The sequence below is a fragment of the Lampetra fluviatilis genome, chromosome 62 (genome assembly GCF_964198595.1).
Source record: "Lampetra fluviatilis chromosome 62, kcLamFluv1.1, whole genome shotgun sequence".
NCBI lineage: Eukaryota > Metazoa > Chordata > Hyperoartia > Petromyzontiformes > Petromyzontidae > Lampetra > Lampetra fluviatilis.
In genome coordinates this window covers 5,035,246-5,053,397 of record NC_136336.1, presented here as the reverse complement: position 1 = coordinate 5,053,397, position 18,152 = coordinate 5,035,246, and the positions used below count along the sequence as shown (strand labels likewise).

Below are 18,152 nucleotides of genomic sequence, written 5' to 3'. Positions count from 1 at the left end.
GACGGCCCGTATTCACATGAAGAAAAAAAAACGATAGTAGACAACGTTTCGGGCAACGGTCCTTCTTTGAGACGTTGCCTATTAACTACCGCGCGTGTCCTTGTACGGCGCTGTTGACGAACGCGTCCAGTTGTATTTGTTGTTGTTGAATTTCGATTTAGAGCTTTCGTGACTGCAGGGATTCATCTTCTTGGTTCTTTCGGTAAAGTCACGTAGAAGGGAAATAATAAAATAATAAAAATAAAACATAAAATAATATCTTATTATATAACAATATAATGTTTTATTTTATTATTTATAATTATATTATTTTGTTATTTTAATTTTTATTATTTTATTATTACCCTATCTACGTGTCTTTACCGAAAGAACCGAGAAGATTTGTGTTGTTGATTGCGAGCGAAGGCCGCGCGATCCGGAAGTGACGGCGCTGTCCAGGGTACTGAAAACGCAATCCGCAGGAGGCCCTCACTCGGTCGCGTAAAGAACCAAAGGGTCATTCCCGCAGTCACGAAAGCTTCCAATCTAGTTAACACGAGGCCTCCTCTGCAGAGGTCGCAAACGGGTTTTGATTCCTTACCCGTACCCGTACCCGGCCGCACCAGGGTCGCAAACGGCGACCCGTACCCGTACCCGGCTGGGTCCGGGTACCCGTTCCCTACCCGGTACGGGTACCCGTTCCCTACCCGTACCCTACCCGAAATGAGTGACAAACGGTGACTCACCAGTGACTCACGGCCTACCCGTACCCGGCCGCACCAGGGTCGCAAACGGGTACCCGTACCCGGCCGGGTACGGGTAGCCGGGTATCGGGTAGGGTACGGGTATCGGGTACCCGGTTGCGACCTCTGCTCCTCTGTGGCCTCGCAGCCTCCCTCAAGCGATGCGCTCGAATGCCGGATTAAGATAGTTGCGGGGCCTGTAATATATGATGTTATCAAGGAGCCCGAAATTTAAAAAAACGCATAAATATTAAAACACACTTTTTTTTACTTGCATAGCAAAGAAACTGTATTTTTCCGTTTGCTATACAGCCAGATAATACGACAAATCGCTCACCTTAAACACACAGTCGTTCATAAAAGTTGAAGGCGGTATAGTACTGTGGTAACAGAGCAAGTGCAGAATCACTGAACCGGAATTGATAGCTTGAAAGCATTTAACGCGGGGGCCCTTGAAAGTGCGGGGCCTGTAGCATTTGTAGCTAATTTTGCTACGAGCATAATCCGGAACTGCACGCAAATTAATGCTGATTTGAATACAACGCAACGACAACGCCACATTTGTGTTACCTATTAAAGCCTTGGAGTCTTCAGACGTTTTGTTTTAAGGAGGGGTTCTGCATTAGCATGCTTGACGGGTGCCATGCATCGGAAGCGCTGTTTAGACTGGAAGAATCCGATGAACTATGGAGATATCTTTCACATATGTCCAACATGGACGGGTCAGAATGAATTGTCTCAGCCCATCATCCCTCTGGGGGCCGATACAACGAGTGCCACTTTGTGGGGAAGTCAACAGTGATTGCCATATGGGCTCGCCCCCTCGCCATGGTAATGTGGAATTTCGAACAAGTACAACAAAGGAGTGTAAACATGAAGCCAGCAGCAACACCGCATTGACTCGTCTTGTTGCAATAGACAACGTGGTGAGTGTGGCATTTAAAAGCAAATATAACGATTGATGAGGATTGACCATCAACCCCCCACGGTGTGCGGAATTGATTCCAGGAATCATTTCTCATAGAGCTGCGTCCTCCAACGGACGTGTAATGATGACACTCTCACTCGATTTCACTCTCGCTAGCTGCTAACTGCTGCTGTTAACTGCTGCTGCTAACTGCTGATGCTAACTGCTGATGCTAACTGCTGATGCTGCTAACTGCTGCTGCTAACTGCTGATGCTGCTAACTGCTGCTGCTAACTGCTGATGCTGCTAACTGCTGCTGCTAACTGCTGATGCTGCTAACTGCTGCTGTTAACTGCTGCTGCTAACTGCTGATGCTAACTGCTGATGCTAACTGCTGATGCTGCTAACTGCTGCTGCTAACTGCTGATGCTAACTGCTGCTGCTAACTGCTGATGCTGCTAACTGCTGCTGCTAACTGCTGCTGCTGCTAACTGCTGCTGCTAACTGCTGATGCTAACTGCTGATGCTGCTAACTGCTGCTGCTAACTGCTGATGCTGCTAACTGCTGCTGCTAACTGCTGCTGCTGCTAACTGCTGCTGCTAACTGCTGCTGCTGCTAACTGCTGATGCTAACTGCTGATGCTAACTGCTGCTGCTGCTAACTGCTGCTGCTAACTGCTGATGCTAACTGCTGCTGCTGCTAACTGCTGCTGCTAACTGCTGCTGCTGCTGCTGCTGATGCTAACTGCTGCTGCTGCTAACTGCTGATGCTAACTGCTGCTGCTGCTAACTGCTGCTGCTAACTGCTGCTGCTAACTGCTGCTGCTGCTAACTGCTGCTGCTGCTAACTGCTGCTGCTAACTGCTGCTGCTGCTAACTGCTGCTGCTAACTGCTGCTGCTAACTGCTGCTGCTAACTGCTGCTGCTGCTAACTGCTGCTGCTAACTGCTGCTGTTAATTGCTGCTGTTAATTGCTGCTGCTAACTGCTGCTGCTAACTGCTGCTGCTGCTAACTGCTGCTACTAACTGCTGCTGTTAATTGCTGCTGCTAACTGCTGCTGCTAACTGCTGCTGCTGCTAACTGCTGCTGCTAACTGCTGCTGTTAATTGCTGCTGTTAATTGCTGCTGCTAACTGCTGCTGCTAACTGCTGCTGCTAACTGCTGCTGCTAAGTGCTGCTGCTAACTGCTGCTGCTAACTGCTGCTGCTAACTGCTGCTGCTAACTGCTGCTGTTAATTGCTGCTGCTAACTGCTGCTGCTAACTGCTGCTACTAACTGCTGCTACTAACTGCTGCTGCTAACTGCTGCTGCTAACTGCTGCTACTAACTGCTGCTACTAACTGCTGCTGCTAACTGCTGCTGCTAACTGCTGCTACTAACTGCTGCTGCTAACTGCTGCTGTTAACTGCTGCTGCTAACTGCTGCTGCTTGCTGCCACACGCCGCGTCGCCTCGCCGTTTGACATTTCTCCTCAATGCGGCCGCCGCATAATTCAGCCCCACGACCAAGGCCCCCAGCCCCCCCTCCCCCCCCCCTGTCTATGCGCGTGCACGCTGACGTGCGTCTGCTCGTTCGTGATGTGTAAACGGCACTTGACATGGCCAAGACATTGGGTGATGAAAGTCTCTTTCTCTAGCACTCGCACTCCTCCCAAGAGGGCTTAGGAGATGCTGCTGCTGCTGCTGCTAGCTGCTGCTGCTAACTGCTGCTACTACTAACTGCTGTAGCTTCTGCCTGTTGCTGCTGCTAACTGCTGCTACTGATAGCTGCTGCTGCTGCTGCTGCTGCTTGTGGTGCTAGCTGCTGTTGCTACTAACTGCTGCTACTGATAGCTGCTGCTGCTGCTGCTTGTGGTGCTAGCTGCTGTTGCTACTAACTGCTGCTACTGCGAGCTGCTGCTGCTAGCTTGCTGCTGCTGTAGCTGCTGCTACTGCGAGCTGCTGCTGTAGCTGCTGCTGCTGCTGCTAACTGCTGCTACTGCGAGCTGCTGCTGCTAGCTTGCTGCTGCTGTAGCTGCTGCTTGCTGCTGCTGCTTGCTGCTGTAGCTGCTGCTGATAGCTGCTGCTGCTGTTAGCTGCTGCTGCTGCTGCTGCTGATGTTAGCTGCTACTGCTGCTGCTGCTAACTGCTGCTGATGTTAGCTGCTGCTGCTTGCTGCTGCTGCTTGCTGCTGCTGCTTGCTGCTACTGCTGCTACTGTTAGCTGCTGCTGCTACTTGCTGCTGCTTGCTGCTGCTGTTAGCTGCTGCTGCTGATGTTAGCTGCTGCTGCTGCTGTTAGCTGCTGCTGATGTTAGCTGCTGCTGCTGCTTGTTGCTGCTAGCTGCTGCTGCTGTAGCTGCTGCTGCTGCTGTAGCTGCTGCAGCTGCTGCTGCTGCTGTAGCTGCTGCTGCTTGTTAGCTGCTGCTAGCTGCTGTAGTTGCTGCTGCTAGCTGCTGTTGCTTACTGCTACCGCTTGCTACTACTAGTTTCCTCTGCTGCTGCTGCTGCTGTAGCTGCTGCAGCTGCTGCTGCTGCTGTAGCTGCTGCTGCTGCTAGCTGCTGCTGCTAGCTGCTGTAGCTGCTGCTGTAGCTGCTGCTGCTTGTTAGCTGCTGCTGTAGCTGCTGCTGCTGCTGCTGCTGTAGCTGCTGCTAGCTGCTGCTGCTGCTAGCTGCTGTAGCTGCTGCTGTAGCTGCTGCTGCTTGTTAGCTGCTGCCAGCTGCTGTAGCTGCTGCTGTAGCTGCTGTAGCTGCTGCTGCTGCTAGCTGCTGTAGCTGCTGCTGTAGCTGCTGCTGCTTGTTAGCTGCTGCCAGCTGCTGTAGCTGCTGCTGCTAGCTGCTGTAGCTGCTGCTGTAGCTGCTGCTGCTTGTTACCTGCTGCCAGCTGCTGTAGCTGCTGCTGTAGCTGCTGCTTGTTAGCTGCTGCCAGCTGCTGTAGCTGCTAGCTGCTGCTGTAGCTGCTGCTGTAGCTGCTGCTGCTGCTGTAGCTGCTGCTGTAGCTGCTGCTTGTTAGCTGCTGCCAGCTGCTGTAGCTGCTGCTGTAGCTGCTGCTGTAGCTGCTGCTTGTTAGCTGCTGTAGCTGCTAGCTGAGAGGTCGTGAACGTCGCCCGCGGTGTTTGGGAATCCGGCTCCGGGCTCCCATCCGCGTCGTCTCGAGTTTGTTTTCGTTACGCAATCACTTCTGGGTTTTATCGGCCTCGTTTCGAACACACAGACCACGGCCAATGGAGCATTCCCTGACAGTATATGGACCCCCCCAACCCCCCCCCCAACCCCCCCACCCAACCCCCCCCCCAACCCCCCCCCCCAACCCCCCCCCCAACCCCCCCCCAACCCCCCCCCCAACCCCCCCCCCCCAACCACCCCCCCCACCCCCCGTCATGACCCCGGAATTGTCAGGTACAGAGGCAGTAACGCGATTATAGGAAATTGGTTTATCATTTGAAATGCGAGATCTCTATTTCCCGTTGGTAATAAGATAATCGGAGTTGTATTCTTGTTTCTTTCGGTAAAGTCACGTAGAAGGGAAACAATAAAATAATAAGAAACGTCGTGAGAATTTTATTGTTTTATATTTGTATTATGTTATTGCTTCCCTTCTACGTGACTTTACCGAAAGAACCAATTATATGAATCCCTGCAGTCACGAAAGCTTTAAATTAAAATAGAATCGTTTAGTCGTTAGAGATATGTCTTTATATTGAACTTCTTTCGCACCGTACGTAGCCAACCGTGCAATTTTGAGGTGCGGGAGAAGGACAGCAAACGAAGCACAAAAATCAGATAAAAAAAAACGAGTTTGTCAATGTAGATGATAGTAGTAGGTTTTTACCCTTTCAACTGGTACAAAAACTGACACCTTTATACAAGGCATCATGTTTGCAATAACCACAACACAAGCAGTCAAAATGCAAACAAAAAGAAACAACTCTGATGATGGTAATGATATACACTGTCCTTCATCAGAGTTGTTTCTTTTTGTTTACATTTTGACTGCTTGTGTTGTGGTTATTGCAAACATGATGCCTTGTATAAAGGTGTCAGTTTTTGTACCAGTTGAAAGGGTAAAAACCTACTACTATATTTTGGCACTGGTAAAGGAGATGTCTCATAATGTAGATGATGATTTAAAGGTGCTTAGCTCCCGTGGCTTCTTCCTAACATCGGAAGGAAGAGAGCGTTCCAGACGGCCGCAGAAGCGCATCTGAAAGCGCGAATGATGCGGTGACCGTCCTGACCTGCAATGCAGAGGTTCGCCCACTCGATTCGATCTCCGGGCACGGCAGTTTTCTTCAATGCCTCGCTCGCCTGTCCACCCAGCAGTGCAAATTCGCACGCCACGGTTCCTCGATCGGCTGTTCCGGCGTGGCCGGGCGAGATTAAGCGTGAGCGCTGCCACATCTTCCCGAGACGTGGAAGAGTAGGCCAAAGGCGGGCGCGGCACAGCCAAGAAAAGACGCGGGGGAGAGACGTGCAGCGCAACCATGGACACCTCGGTTCGATCGTCGGTCAAAATCCGCTATTGCTGCGACGGGAGTGCGGGTTCGTTCGATTGTAGCCCTATTGCCACCCTGAATCGACCTTCGTGCCCCCAATTCGTTTGTGGACGCGTGCCCTGCAGGTTTCTGTTAATTCCCTGCTTCCCATTCAGAGCACGCATTAGGATCATCGGATGAAGTGTGCCGCTTTGACAAATTTAAATGATCATAGTTGTTGTCGTCGTTGTTGTTGTTGTTATATCATTATCCATATTTCGATTTAAAGCTTTCGTGACTGCAGGGATTCATCTTCTTGGTTCTTTCGGTAAAGTCACGTAGAAGGCAAATAATAAATTAATAAAAATAAAACATAATGAAATAATTCTCACGACGTTTCGGCCACAACACAAGCAGCCGTCCTCAGGTGAAGAACAGGTCTGTCGGAAAGTCTGTCGGAAAGACAGCGTCTGTGAAGAACAGGTCTGTCGGAAAGACAGACGCTGTCTTTCCGACAGACCTGTTCGTCACCTGAGGACGGCTGCTTGCGTTGTGGCCGAAACGTCGTGAGAATTATTTTATTATGTTTTATTTTTATTATTTTATTATTTCCCTTCTACGTGACTTTACCGAAAGAACCGAGAAGATCATTATCCATGTTCAATCCACCGCTAGACGAAGGCCGCTCCGAGCCGCTGACATCTGCCACGGTCACACTGGTGCAATGATACAGTTTAACACGTAGGCTTTCGCGACCAATATTGTTCATAATCAACGATTTTTGGGTTTAGATCGCGTTATTTATAAATGTGTCGTAACCCTCCACCACCCGACACGGCCAATCAGTAAAAAAAAGTGTCACGTTGACAAAAGACAAATAGTTCACTGCTTTAGCCCACCGGTGTGTTGAAGCGTGAAACCACAGCATTTACAATTTGAGTAGCACGACGTTTCGCTGGTAATTGCATCCAGCATCATCGGGCAAAACTGTAAATGTTGTGGTTTCACGCTTCAACACACCGGTGGGCTAAAGCAGTGAACTATTTGTCTTTTGTCAACGTGACACTTTTTTTACTGATTGGCCGTGTCGGGTGGTGGAGGGTTACGAAACATTTATAAATAACGCGATCTAAACCCAAAAATCGTTGATTATGCAATGATACACCCGGCTAGCGGCGCCACGAGATGATTTCACTCGTTCCATTGACTCGGTGAGCGTTCTCCAGTGGTGTAGTGAGTACATAATCAGTGGTGTAGTGAGTACATTATCAGTGGTGTAGTAACTACATTATCAGTGGTGTAGTGAGTACATAATCAGTGGTGTAGTGAGTACATTATCAGTGGTGTAGTAACTACATTATCAGTGGTGTAGTGAGTACATAATCAGTGGTGTAGTGAGTACATTATCAGTGGTGTAGTGAGTACATTATCAGTGGTGTAGTGACTACATTATCAGTGGCGTAGTGACTACATTATCAGTGGCGTAGTAACTACATTATCAGTGGTGTAGTGAGTACATTATCAGTGGTGTAGTAACTACATTATCAGTGGTGTAGTGAGTACATTATCAGTGGTGTAGTGAGTACATTATCAGTGGTGTAGTGAGTACATTATCAGTGGTGTAGTGACTACATTATCAGTGGCGTAGTGACTACATTATCAGTGGCGTAGTGACTACATTATCAGTGGCGTAGTAACTACATTATCAGTGGTGTAGTGACTACATTATCAGTGGTGTAGTAACTACATTATCAGTGGTGTAGTGACTACATTATCAGTGGTGTAGTGAGTACATAATCAGTGGTGTAGTGACTACATTATCAGTGGTGTAGTAACTACATTATCAGTGGTGTAGTGACTACATTATCAGTGGTGTAGTAACTACATTATCAGTGGTGTAGTAACTACATTATCAGTGGTGTAGTGAGTACATAATCAGTGGTGTAGTGACTACATTATCAGTGGTGTAGTAACTACATTATCAGTGGTGTAGTGACTACATTATCAGTGGTGTAGTGACTACATTATCAGTGGTGTAGTGAGTACATAATCAGTGGTGTAGTAACTACATTATCAGTGGTGTAGTGACTACATTATCAGTGGCGTAGTAACTACATTATCAGTGGCATAGTAACTACATTATCAGTGGCATAGTAACTACATTATCAGTGGCATAGTAACTACATAATCAGTGGAATAGTAACTACATTATCAGTGGTGTAGTAACTACATTATCAGTGGCGTAGTAACTACATTATCAGTGGCGTAGTAACTACATTATCAGTGGTGTAGTGACTACATTATCAGTGGCGTAGTGACTACATTATCAGTGGTGTAGTGACTACATTATCAGTGGCGTAGTGACTACATTATCAGTGGTGTAGTAACTACATTATCAGTGGCGTAGTGACTACATTATCAGTGGTGTAGTAACTACATTATCACGTGACCAGAGGGCGAACACGCAAACTCCAAACATACAGCAGGCATCAGGGTCAGGATCGAACCCACGAACTCCTGTATAGCAGGCAAGGTAGTTAACATCTCATAACCAACGTGATGATGAGGGAGACACGCAAACTCCAAATATACAGCAGGCATCAGGGTCAGGATCAAACCCAGGAACTCCCTATATAGCAGGCGAGGTAGTTAACATATCATAGCCACCGTGATGATGAGAGAGACACGCAAACTCCAAATATACATCAGGCGTCAGGGTCAGGATCGCACCCAGGAACTCCTGTATACCAGGCGAGGTAGTTAACATCTCATAGCCACCGTGATGATGATAAGAGAGACACGCAAACTCCAAACATACAGCAGGCATCAGGGTCAGGATCGAACCCAGGAACTCCTGTATACCAGGCGAGGTAGTTAACATCTCCTAGCCACCGTGATGATGAGAGAGAGAGACACGCAAACTCCAAATATACAGTAGCAGGCGTCAGGGTCAGGATCGCACCCACGAACTCCTGTATAGCAGGCGAGGTAGTTAACATCTTATAGCCACCCCGCCACCTCATTAAGTGCCGTATCATCGCGCAAATGTGAAAATGTGAGCACCAAATTAATCACATCTTGCTGCCGTGTCGAGCGCCTGCTATTGCGGCAGGCGATCATTTCCGGACCCTCTGCTTTGATGGAAGCCCTGCCGCGGCTCGACTGTGGAAGGTTGCCCATTAAACCGACAAATGTATGGCAATCGCGAGAGGAAATCTGAGTCACCTGGGCAGACCTGCAGTACCCCCCCCCCCAGCTCCCCGCTGGTGCGGTAATTGTACGGGGAGTGGGGAGCCACGGGGAACCATCCAGTCCCTGTACCCCGACCACAAGCTACGGTATATTTACAGAACTGGTTTTTTTGTTTGCCAGTATCGGAAATATGAAACAATAACAACTATAACCCGTAAAAACTAAGTTTTTCATTATAAATCCTTTATATGCGTGGCGGCTAGAGTCCTCTCGTCCTCTGGCTTCAGATGGCTGCCACCTATGGGTCAGATGGTTGCATTGCACCATTAAGCAATTGGTAATTAAATATAATATTTTTGTCCTAAAAAGTGTACAATTTTGGAATTTTTTTTTCACGAACATTAATTGTCACGCACAACGAGTCTGTGTGGAAAATGTCAGCTCGATTGGATCACGGGAAGTGGGTTAAAAAATGACCTAAAGATTTGCACGGTCCTAAGCAAGCAAGCGAACTTAATATAAAGGATTTAAAAATAAGTTGTCTTTCCGACAAACCTGTTCTTCACCTGATGACGGCTGCTTGCGTTGTGGCCGAAACGTCGTGAGAATTGTATTTTATTATGTTTAATTTTTATTATTTTATTATTTCCCTTCTATGTGACTTCACCGAAAGAACCAAGAAAATGAATCCCTGCAGTCACGAAAGCTTTAAATCAAAATTTAAATGGGTGTTTTACCCTTCCTGGCAATAACACGGGAGTTGTGTTGCGGTGTCCAGACGCCGAATAGATGCCCCCATTTTGAGAGGCATCAAGTCCCGCATTAAGCACGCGTACTTGGGGCACAACATGCGAACGAACACGTTTCATTTAAAGTTTTCAAGTTTCATTTATTTGGTATAGAGCCATGCGGCTCTTGACTCGGGTGCAACCGCAACAAACAAAACGTGAACGGAGAACATCTTAAAGCGACGACGCGCAACAGAAACATCCTGGATAAATTTTTATTTAAAGCTTTCGTGACTGCATGGATTCATATTCTTGGTTCTTTCGGTAAAGTCACGTAGAAGGGAAATAATAAAATAATAATAAAATTACATAATAAGATAAAATTCTCACGACGTTTCGGCCACAATGCAAGCAGCCGTCCTTTGTCAAGGCTCTCTCCTCCTCCCACCCAGCTTAAAAATACGCTGCCAAGCTTAGCAGTGTTCATTAGGACGCTGTCTTCCCGACTGCTCGGTTCTTCACCTGAGGACGGCTGCTTGCGTTGTGGCCGAAACGTCGTGAGAATTGTATTTTATTATGTTTTATTTTTATTATTTTATTATTTCCCTTCTACGTGACTTCACCGAAAGAACCAAGAAGATTTACCGAAAGAATCAAGAATATGAATCCTGGATGAACAAGCAAATCTTCCACAACGCTCTGGGAAAAAAATCCACGCATTGCGTTTGAAGCCGATTGCCCTAAACCAAAGACAGGCTTCATTATGGCCTTGTCTCACTGCCGGCGTTAGACCAGAGAATGGCAGAAGGCAAACGGCACAAAGTCAACGCAATATCAGAACACTTCCAGCTCGGGTCGAGCAGGTACATCTATGGGACCTTTTTGACAATGCGTTTACATATTAATCTAGATTTGAAGCTTTCGTGACTGCAGGATTCCATACTCTTTGGTTCTTTCGGTAAAGTCACGTGGGTATTGTAAAGGAGAGCCGACACAAGGTTGCAGGGGGTTCGTCCTGTATTCCTCTTCTCCCATCCACACCTGTCCCCAGCTGTCTCAATCTCGTTCTCGCCAAAGCTCCCCTCTTCCTGCCAGTTCTCCCCTTACATCAGAGGTCGCAATCGGGTACCCGATACCCGTATCCTACCCGATACCCGGCTAATGTTTGTCACTCATTTCCCAACGTCTTGTCTCTTCTCACAATTCCAAGTTCCTAGAATCAACCCACCCGCGCCTGCAACATGGCTTCATCCCAGAGGTCGCAATCAGGTGCCCGTTTGCGACCCTGGTGCGGCCGGGTACGGGTACGGGTAGACCGTGAGTCACTGGTGAGTCACCGTTTGTCACTCATTTCCCAACGTCTTGTCTCTTCTCACAATTCCAAGTTCCTAGAATCAACCCACCCGCGCCTGCAACATGGCTTCAACCCAGAGGTCGCAATCAGGTACCCGATACCCGTACCCTACCCGAGACCCGGCGGGGTACGGGTAGGGTACGGGTACGGCCGGGTACGGGTACCCGTTTGCGACCCTGGTGCGGCCGGGTACGGGTAAGGAATCAAAACCCGTTTGCGACCTCTACCTTATATCTCCGCTATTACCCCTCCCACTTCTCCTGTCACCGTCTCACTAACCCTCCTATTGGTGGGAATCCTTCCCCTGACACCCCTACAGTATTATAATACCTACGTGACTTTACCGAAAGAACCAAAGAGTACGTATACATATTATCAGATCATGTTTGATAGCATGTTTCGCCACGAGTACGTGTGGTTAATGCAGACTTGATGCCAAAATGGGTATACATTTGGTGTTTGAACATCTTGACATAGAAAGGGTAAAATCTATTCTTATTTTTGTTCATCAAGAGGCGAATTTATTTATGTAGTCAGCAGGCATTGGTGAAAGGCGCTTTATAAATGCAAAGTAGAAATAGAATGGGGGAACGCGTGCTGTGAATATCCACGTGCCTCGCTTTGAGCGTATCCAAATTACAGCGGTGGTTTGTTGATGCTCGCTGTGACCTAGTTTTAGAATGTGTTCGAAAAGTTGGCAAATCTCAGCTACTGGTCCCGTGAATTATGCACGCGGGTTATTATTACTTGACCTCTCTTTTTTTTTTTGCTCCGAGAGCGACGCCTCGCCTACAGTGAGTGAAAAAAGTATTTGATCCCCTGCTGATTTTGTACGTTTGCCCACTGACAAAGAAATGATCAGTCTATAATTTTAATGGCAGGTTTATTTGAACAGTGAGAGACAGAATAACAACAAAAGAATCCAGAAAAACGCATGTCAAACATGTTATAAACTCTTTAAGAGTGTGCTCCTAATCCCAGCTCGTTACCTGTATAAAAGACACCTGGGAGCCAGAAATCTTTCTGATTGAGAGGGGGTCAAATACTTATTTCCCTCATTAAAATGCAAATCAATTCATAAAAATTTTGACATGCGTTTTTCTGCATTCTTTTATCGTTATTCTGTCTCTCACTGTTCAAATAAACCTACCATTAAAATTATAGACTGATCATTTCTTTGTCAGTGGGCAAACGTTCAAAATCAGCAGGGGATCAAATACTTTTCCCCCTCACTGTAGTTCTTGAAGGCACTTTTTTTTGGGAGTGAGGGGGGGGGGAGTTGGGGGTTGTGGTGGTGGGTGGTGGTGGGTAGAGTCACGCATTTTTTAGGATGTTTGGCCAATCGTCGACGATTCAATGCTTTCATTTGGCTTCCCGTGGCTGCAGGACAGCGCTTAAAAGGATCCGCGTAGACAAGCTGCAAAAATATTTTTTTTAAAATTACATCACTTTGCAAGCAACATCTTCCAGGCCTTTCTCCACCCATTGATATTTCACGAGTTGTCGTGACCCCGCGGTGAAGAATCCTTGGGCCACGTCGACACGAGCGAGTAATGACGTGAGTGTAATGCGGCCCGACTTACACCAACGCTGTGATAAGTCATCCGAATTAGTCGTCCGTGCGTCATCGCAGTGCAATGCCATTTTAACCGAGAAAGGTCACGCGTGCAATCGGGCCATTGTTGTTGTCGTTGTTGTTGGTTCGTTCCTAAATAATAAGAGCAGACTTCTTGGTTCTTTCGGTAAAGTCACGTAGAATGGAAGTAATAAAATAATAAAAATAAAACATAGTAAAATAATTCTCACGACGTTTCGGCCACAACGCAAGCAGCCGTCCTCAGGTGGAGAACAGGTCTGTCGAGAAGACAGAGTCTGACCTGTTCTCCACCTGAGGACGGCTGATTGCATTGTGGCCGAAACGTCGTGAGAATTGTATTTTATTATGTTTTATTTTTATTATTTTATTATTTCCCTCCTACGTGACTTTACCGAAAGAACCAAGAATAAGAATTAGTTTTATATTTTCTGGCACTAGAACAGGTGTTAAGATGTTCCAACACTAAATAGAAACCTATTGCAAGGAATCAAGTTCGCATTAACCACACGCCCGACCGCTGAAAAAAGGTCCCATTTTGTACGTTGCATAGAAGGCGGGTACAGTACCTCTGGATTGCCAAATTGTGGCCGTGGTCCCCATTTTTAAGAAATGGAACCAGAGGGTGCGCTCCGACTACAGAGGGAACACACTCTTGAGCGTCCCAGGAGGAACGATGTGGATTCCATCACAGATATTTGAGGGGTCATGGGAGTGCTTCTCAAGTCTACCTCTGCTTTGTAGACTCGGAGAAGGCACGTGACCGTGTTCCCCGCAGTGTCTTGTGGGAGGTGCTGTGGGAGGACGATGTACCGGTGCCACTTTTGTGCGCTACCCGGTCCCTCTATTCCCAAAGTGAGAGCTCTGTCCGCATTCTTGGTGTTAAATCAAAGTCGTTCACTGTGGGTGTTGGACACTGCCAAGGGTGCGTCTTGTGTCCACTCCTGTTTGTGATTTTCATGGACAGGATATGGAGGGGCAGCCGAGGTATAGAGAGTTTCCGGTACGGGGGCATGGAGGTGGCGTCGCAGCTTTTTGCAGACGACGTTGTCCTCTTTGCCTGGTCAGTCTGTGATCTCCAGCGGGCACCTGGACGGTTTGATGCCGAGTGTGAAGCAGCTGGGATAAGAATCAGCACTTCCAAATCTGAGGTCATGGTTCACTGCCGGGAGACGGTGGATTGTGCTCTCCAGGTGAGGGGGAACCACTGCCCTTATTGGAGGAGTTTAAGTGCCTCGGAATCTCTTCCGTGAGTGATGGTAAGTAGGAGGCGGCAGATCGGCCGGCAGATCGGTGCGGCGTCTGGAATAATGCGGGCGCTGTACCATTCCGTGGAAGTGAAGCGGGAGTTCTCGAACAAAGCTCTCGGTTTACAGGTCGATCTACGTTCCCGCCCTCACCTATGATCATAAGCTTTGGGTAATGACCGAAAGGAAGAGATCGCAGGGGCCGATATGAGGTTTCTCCGCAGGGTTGCCAAGCTCAACTCTCCGTGATTGGGCGAGGAGTTCGGTAATCTGGGTGAGCCTCAGGGTCGAGCCGCTGCTCCGTTGAGGTGGTTCGGGCACCCGGTAAGGATTCCCCCGGGTAGACTCACCCTGGAACTATACCGGGCAGCACGTCCCACTGGGAGAAGACCCCAGGACCGGCCCAGGACACGCCAGAGGTCGCAACCGGGTACCCGATACCCGTACCCTACGCGATACCCGGCTACCCATACCCAGGTACCCGTTTGCGACCCTGGTGCGGCCGGGTATGGGTACGGGTAGGCCTTGAGTCACTGGTGAGTAACCGTTTGTCACTCATTTCGGGTAGGGTACAGGTACGGGTAGGGAACGGGTACCCGTATCCGGCCGGGTACGGGTACGGGTACCCATTTGCGACCCTGGTGCGGCCGGGTACGGGTACAGGGGATAAGGAATCAAAACCCGTTTGCGACTTCTGGGACACGCTGCTGGCGGGACGACGTCGCTCGGCTTAGCCTGCGAATTCCTGGGAATTCCTCAGGAAGAGTTAGAGTTCGTCACCAGGGAAAGGGAGGTCTGGACCGCCACTGCTCAACATGCTGCTGCCGCGACCCTCATATGAAAAGGTTAAGAAGCCACTGCTCTAGAACTCCCTCTGTTGGAAGCCCATCTGCTGGTGGCAGCACGAGCGAGCCAATGCAGGGCTGCACCGTTACGCCTCCCTCACCTGTAACCCGGACTGGACTTCGCCAGCGTGATGTTCTAAGCCCCTTCATTTACCCAGGCAGGGGAGGGGGGGGGGTGTGCAGAAATGTCTAAGAGGCTTGCGGTTTTTATCTCCGCGATGTTAGAGGAGGCAGCGAGGAAATGAGCGCCTCCCGTCAAGCGGAGATCGGCTGGACGATCGTCCGAGGGCCGAGCGGGGTGAATTTTTCGAAGAAACGAGGATTAAGGTGAGGCAAGAAATGCCAGAGGGGGGGGGGGGGGGTACTTTGAAGAGGGATGAGATGTTTGTGATTGAGATAGGGGGGGCGGGGGCGGGAGGGAGGGGTGGTGGCGGTGGGGCAGAGGTTTGCTGGACACCGGTGAAATGATGGGCGTTTGTTGAAAAGAGCTTCATAGCTCGTCGGATTCCTCCAGTGTGAGTAAAAAAAAAACAGTCGGATTATGATTCTGAAACGGTGCAAAAAAACTCCCTTCATGTCAACGTCGAGGAGATGTTTTGAGTCCTGGACTGAGAGTCCGACAAGTGTAGAAGAGTTGGCAAGATACCCTCTATAGGGGACTCGCTAGAACGGCGGTTCTCAACCGGGGTACGCAGACTCCTGGGGGACTGTGAGTCCTGGACTGCGAGACCGAGACTACGAGTAATGGACTGAGAGTCTGGGACTGAGAGGCCAGGACAGTGAGTCCTGGACTGAGAGTCCTGGACAGTGAGTCCTGGACTGTGAGTCCTGGTCTGTGAGCCCTGGACTGTGAGTCCTGGTGTCTGAGTCCTGGACTGTGAGTCCTGGACTGTGAGTCCTGGACTGAGAGCCCTCGACTGAGAGACCAGGACAGTGAGCCCTGGACTGAGAGTCCTGGACTGAGAGACCAGAACAGTGAGTCTTGGACTGAGAGCCCTCGACTGAGAGACCAGGACAGTGAGCCCTGGACTGAGAGTCCTGGACTGAGAGACCAGAACAGTGAGTCTTGGACTGAGAGTCCTGGACTGAGAGTCCAGGACTTCGAGACCGGGGCAGTGAGTCCTGGACTGTGAGTCCTGGACTGAGAGTCCTGGACTGTGAGTCCTGGACTGTAAGTCCTGGACTGTGAGTCCTGGACTCTGAGTCCTGGACTGAGAGCCCTGGACTGAGAGACCAGGACAGTGAGTCCAGGACAGTGAGTCCTGGACTGTGAGTCCTGGACTGAGAGTCCTGGACTGAGAGTCCTGGACTGTGAGTCCTGGACTGTGAGTCCTGGACTGTGAGTCCTGGACAGTGAGTCCTGGACTGTGAGTCCTGGACTGAGAGTCCTGGACTGTGAGTCCTGGACTGTGAGTCCTGGACTGAGAGTCCTGGACTGAGAGTCCTGGACTGTGAGTCCTGGACTGTGAGTCCTGGACTGAGAGTCCTGGACTGAGAGTCCTGGACTGTGAGTCCTGGACTGTGAGTCCTGGACTGTGAGTCCTGGACTGAGAGTCCTGGACTGTGAGTCCTGGACTGAGAGTCCTGGACTGTGAGTCCTGGACTGAGAGTCCTGGACTGTGAGTCCTGGACTGAGAGTCCTGGACTGTGAGTCCTGGACTGTGAGTCCTGGACTGTGAGTCCTGGACTGAGAGTCCTGGACTGTGAGTCCTGGACTGAGAGTCCTGGACTGTGAGTCCTGGACTGAGAGTCCTGGACTGTGAGTCCTGCACTGAGAGTCCTGGACTGAGAGTCCTGGACTGAGAGTCCTGGACTGTGAGTCCTGCACTGTGAGTCCTGGACTGAGAGTCCTGGACTGAGAGTCCTGGACTGTGAGTCCTGGACTGTGAGTCCTGGACTGAGAGTCCTGGACTGAGAGTCCTGGACAGTGAGTCCTGGACTGTGAGTCCTGGACTGAGAGTCCTGGACTGAGAGTCCTGGACTGAGAGTCCTGGACTGTGAGTCCTGGACTGAGAGTCCTGGACTGAGAGTCCTGGACTGAGAGTCCTGGACTGTGAGTCCTGGACTGAGAGACCAGGACAGTGAGTCCTGGACTGTGAGTCCTGGACTGAGCGTCCTGGACTGTGAGTCCTGGACTTGAGTCCTGGACTGTGAGTCCTGGACTTGAGTCCTGGATTGAGAGTCCTGGACTGAGAGTCCTGGACTGAGAGACCATGACAGTGAGCCCTGGACTGTGAATCCTGGACTCTTGAGTCCTGGACTGATAGTCCTGGACTGAGAGCCCTGGATTGAGAGTCCTGGACTGACAGTCCTGGACTGAGAGACCAGAACAGTGAGTCCTGGACTGATAGTCCTGGACTGAGAGCCCTGGATTGAGAGTCCTGGACTGACAGTCCTGGACTGAGAGACCAGAACAGTGAGTCCTGGACTGATAGTCCTGGACTGAGAGCCCTGGATTGAGAGTCCTGGACTGACAGTCCTGGACTGAGAGACCAGAACAGTGAGTCCTGGACTGATAGTCCTGGACTGTGAGCCCTGGACCGCGAGCCCTGGACTTGCAAGAGTCCAGTGTGCTGACCATCGTTAATATTCACCGTTAAGTGTTTCTGATGTAGATGGCACTGGGCCACTCTGCGGCTATAAACCTTCCTATTAATTCAAGAGAGGAGCCCCCTGATGGGGCTGACCAGGCCGTGCCCGTGCGAACCTTCCTTTCCTCGCGGAAAGTTTTGAGGCTTTTGTCTTCTTTTTCACTTTTCACTTTCACCCGGGGCCACATTTTCAACGGGACCTTAGCGCTCACAATGAATTGCAAAACGACAACAAAAAAGCCGATCTAAATTCTAATCGCGTCTTCTTACTTTTAGAAGGACTTATATTTAAAAAAAATATGCTTTGGGGTACAGGAGGTGAAAAAATAAAGCGTGAAGCTTATGAAGTGGCGGTTTATCTCCCCGCCATATCCCTTCATAAGGTTACGTCGGATTTCCACGACCGATATTGGGGTTACGGTGGGGGGGGGGCTGCTTTCGCCATTTGTTCGAATCCTGAGGTCGCGGCTAAACGGAACCAGCTCGGACCTTTGGGAGGGCATCAATTAATGAAAGGTCA

At 49.4% G+C, this 18,152-nt stretch overlaps 1 protein-coding gene across 2 annotated transcripts in view; it reads left to right on the top strand.

Moving 5' to 3' along the window:
• Positions 1–18,152, top strand: part of TMIE (transmembrane inner ear) — a 50,815-nt gene that overhangs the window by 2,010 nt on the left and 30,653 nt on the right. Inside the window, exons 1-2 of one of the 2 annotated variants that reach the window (XM_078881824.1) lie at positions 14,517–14,520; positions 15,267–15,368. The exons of the other annotated variant lie outside the window; for it this stretch is intronic. Coding sequence (XP_078737950.1) covers positions 15,283–15,368 — 86 coding nt within the window. The 5' untranslated portion in view covers positions 14,517–14,520; positions 15,267–15,282. Of the gene's footprint in view, positions 1–14,516; positions 14,521–15,266; positions 15,369–18,152 lie in introns of those variants that run through there. 2 annotated transcript variants of the gene reach the window in all.